The sequence below is a fragment of the Pseudophryne corroboree genome, chromosome 1, assembly GCF_028390025.1.
Source record: "Pseudophryne corroboree isolate aPseCor3 chromosome 1, aPseCor3.hap2, whole genome shotgun sequence".
NCBI lineage: Eukaryota > Metazoa > Chordata > Amphibia > Anura > Myobatrachidae > Pseudophryne > Pseudophryne corroboree.
In genome coordinates, this window is record NC_086444.1 from 594,773,199 (window position 1) to 594,777,319 (window position 4,121).

General features: G+C 40.4%; 1 protein-coding gene across 1 annotated transcript; it reads right to left on the bottom strand.

Moving 5' to 3' along the window:
* Positions 1 to 1,446: 1,446 nt before the first annotated feature.
* LOC134900752 (ubiquitin-conjugating enzyme E2 W) lies at positions 1,447 to 3,050 on the bottom strand. Its single transcript, XM_063914263.1, has one exon. It carries the CDS (start codon positions 3,028 to 3,030, stop codon positions 2,575 to 2,577), a length of 456 nt encoding a protein of 151 aa, XP_063770333.1. The 5' UTR covers positions 3,031 to 3,050; the 3' UTR covers positions 1,447 to 2,574.
* Positions 3,051 to 4,121: the final 1,071 nt, after the last annotated feature.

Consider the following 4,121-nt stretch of genomic DNA (forward strand, 5'->3'; position numbering starts at 1 on the left):
GTATATACTGTACATGCTTGACCTCAAGTGACGTATTTAATGCCTCAGTAATTTTAATTTAACCATGTGTGCTGTAGTGTTAGTGAAAGGGAGGAAGGGGGTCTAAACATTCTATATTATAATTTTTTAAGGAAAAAAGAATTTATTTGACTTTAATAATCCATAAAACCTAGCAACAGTTTGATGAGTACAAGCAATAATGCTTTTGTCTGGTGTCAAAGGCTTTCAAAGCTGCCAGCTCTGTTCTGTATCCTTAATGCAAAGGCCAAACGCCGCTCAGCAACTTTGGAAAGGTCAAATAATTTCACTGAGAAACTGGTCAGTGTTTAAATTGATACCATGTATAACTAACATTCAGAGGTCCGTAAATATATATGTTTTCATTTGTTTTCTTCAAGTACATGGACAAATGGATCCTATTCCTACAGATGATGGTTTTATTTACAAATAACCCAGCCCCCTAAGGATCACCAAGTGTAACTTTGGGAACAAAACTATAGTTAATTGGTGTGTTGACTAAAATAAACCTATTGACGTTTACAGTTTTTTACAAAGAATTAAGGGTAAAAAAAAAAAGCAACAACCAGGGTGGCCATCCAACTGATCTAAAACTACAAGTCCCAGCAAGCCCTGGTAGTCTCAGGCTGAAAAGCACGCTGGAACTTTCAGTTCCAAAACAGCCGGAAAGCCACATCTGGGCCACTTCTGTAAGAGAGTAAGCAGTGCAAAACCACCAGTGGCTTTTAAGAAAAAATTGAACTACAAAACCCAGAAATCTCAAAACAGCAATATGGAGAGCTCCTGATAGACACTGAGAACCGCTTTTCCCCAATTAGTATTGCCTTTGCTGTATGCATCCGATCTGTTCTATTACTAGGAAAAATAAAATAAAATAATTTAGAACAGTTTTAGGTTGGGGATTCAATTAGCTGCAGTCATTTACTGTGGAGTAATTATTCCCTGCTGCTATCCAATTAGCTCTGAAGCACGTGCGCCAACAGCTATTATTGGGCATTTTATTTTGGGACCTCAGATGGCTCTGAAAAAAAAAAAAAATGAAAAAAAAAAAAAAAAAAAGGCCAGATAATGAGCTTTTTTTTCTGCAATCGGATTCTGTGTGGGTTTTTTGGGGCCACAAAAAACAAGCAATAACTGAATTGGCCCCCAAAAAAACTTCATAAAAAAAAAAAAATTATGAAAAAGTCCAATTTTTCTGAGCCAAAAAATGATTGTGCCTAATTGAATTCCTCTCTAGGACTAAAAAGTCAACAATGTTGTGAAAAAACAAATCATTAGCTTTGAGGGAAAAGGAGTGCTGTATATTCAGCATGTTCTAAGAAAATATATTCTTGCTTTTTGTAGAGTAAAACATACTGAATACACTACTTTGTGGGTGCTAATGATTGACTGCAGGCAAGAGAAATAGGAATAAGATAGATTACCAGGTTTCTTGGTCTAAATAAACTTATGTATTAATTAAACAAGACTTACAACAAGACAACAAAATAAACAAACAAAAGAAAAAAGTGACAAAATATGTTTTCAAACAAATACATTAGACTGAGCTGGGCTCATGCCAACAGCTAGGGGAAAAACATAACAGCATCAAATGAAATAAAAAGCTGCGTGAAACCTTGGTCTAATGACTGAAACACACTCATACGACCGCCCTTCCTGATATAAAGTCCTGATTTAAGCATAGCCATTGCTTAAATGTGCAATGGAGGCAGCCACTCTATGGGCTACACAGTATTCATTAGACTGCAGCCTAATCGTTTAATAGGAACTAATGGCATCATGGAGGCACGAAGCACTTTGCGTTTTACTTCTCAGAAATGTCACTAGTTCTAAATGACTTGCTCAGCTGAATCTTGGCTGTGAGTCCACAAAATGGCTGCCTCCACTGTGTATAGGTGACAGGTACACATAAAGGCACCTACAATCTAGCATGTCACGCATACATACTCTACTCTAAACTCTATTGACTATATACAACTTATGTATGTTACCACATTGTGTTCAGTTTTTTTGTACCTGTCCCTTGCACTCATCAGAAGACATTCGCCAAGAACCTGACAAAGGAAACCAGTTAATAAATACAGTTTGTGTTCCGCAGTCCTTCAGGTCGCGCATGTTGAGCCATGCCGCCATGTTCAGGATCACAGTGCATAGTATCCCGATGTCATGGGTGGCATTGCAGCGGTGGAAGTGTTCCTTATTATCCAAATTCATATGGTGGATATTATCCAGTAGGCCCTGTCATGCATTTATCATTGTTATTGCACAATACATGACGACCTGGGAAATCTTGGAAAGAGTAAAGAAAAAGTAAAATGGAATCTCGTCCTGACATCTGCATTAATCCAGTATGACTAATAAAGCATGTCGGCTGCATGTGCTGAGACAGCTATCAACATGCGCCACAATGCACACTAGTAAAAATGCAGTAAAAAGGAAGTAGTCTTCTTTTAATACAGTCACCTCTAGTCAAAGGTTAAAGTTCAAAGACGTAAATGACCAAAGTGCTTGTTTATTCAGTAGGAATATCTTCTTCTAGATGGGCTTCAACTTGCATCAACATGTGTCATCATGATACCACCATTTTGTTTTCTTTGGATTTTTGTTGCATGTTCTTACATAAAAGGAATTATCTGGAGGTCGTCTCTTTTCCTTGCAGCTGGACAACATGCTGATTATGCTAAGACAAACAGATTGCACAGACAGTGCAGGTGACCAATCTTCCGTTAAAATAGATAAACAGATATGACCATTGCTATAAACATGAGGATGGACAGGGATATTATCACCGGTGAACATAACCTGAGGAGAATCAAAAGGATATCGACTGCCGAACTTAAATAAAAGCTGGAACTTTTCTCCTTCATATAATGTTCCTGGGGCGCCTTCCATATCTACAATCCACTGTGTAATGGAATTCTGAACGCTCTTTTCATTTAAGGTCATTCCTGGAGGAGGTTCATTCTGCAAGGCCAACAATTCTTTCTGGAGCCGCTTCTGCATTGACGCCATGATAGGAACCCACCCCCTCCCTCCTCTCTATATTATAATTTTTATTGTTTTGTTTTTTAATGCAGAGCAACAGGCAACATAGCTTAAGCAGTCTTTGATTTGAGCTATGTCGCTTTTGCAACCAGTGGCAAATTTCCCATTAGGCATGTGTCTTGTGGTGGCACTTGTTTGGGGTCAGCAATTGGATGCTTGTGTTGGTACTGTCACCCAAAAAGTACCAATAACTGCAATATATATCCACTGTACTGTGCCATATGCTATGAAGTGTAAACAGGTAGGACATGCTCAAACTGCCCCTGTAAGCTGTCCTACTGTACTTAGTAAATATGTATACATAAATAAAAATGATTCTATTAAATTTGCTACCATCAAATGAGGGTTTATAACCAATCAATAAATATATTAAAATTAGGCAGGCGGGGGGCAGCCATTACTGTTGTGCTTAGAGGTGCCCTCACCCCTAAATCCGACTCTTGTCGCAACTACCTCCTTTTTATTAAAAAATAAATTAATCCTGGGGTTTGTGAAATAGCAGGTTAATGTATCCAAAGCAGGGACGTGCAGTCAGGGGAGGCAGTGCCTCCCCTGTCATTAATGAGTAAAATAATACAAAGAAGATACTTATGACACATAAGTATCTTCTTTATTATTTTTAGTGATCTCATCACTAATTATTTTACCTATCATTATATGTGTTAAAATCAGTTTGGGAGGCACCGATCGTGGTGCCTCCCGTACTGATTGGGAAAGGTATGGGGAGCGGGGGGCGGGCGCAGGCGGGCCCTAGCAATGGGCTGGAAAAGCCCATTGAAATAACATGGGAAAGCGGCACCATTAGTGGTGCCGCTTTCCTACAGGGACGTGCTTTCAACCTATGAAAGCACGTCCCTGTGAGTGAAGCCACAGTGATTGGCCAGCGGATCCGTCACTGGATCCGCTGTCAATCACTGTGTGGGCGTCGGTACCAGCGGAGGTGCGGGCGGCGGAGGTGCGGGATGCGGCGGGCCAGGCGGCGGAGGTGCTGGCGGCGGAGAGGCGGGCGGCGGTAGCGGCGGCGGGACTCGGCTTTCAGGCTCCTTGTGCAGAGTTTG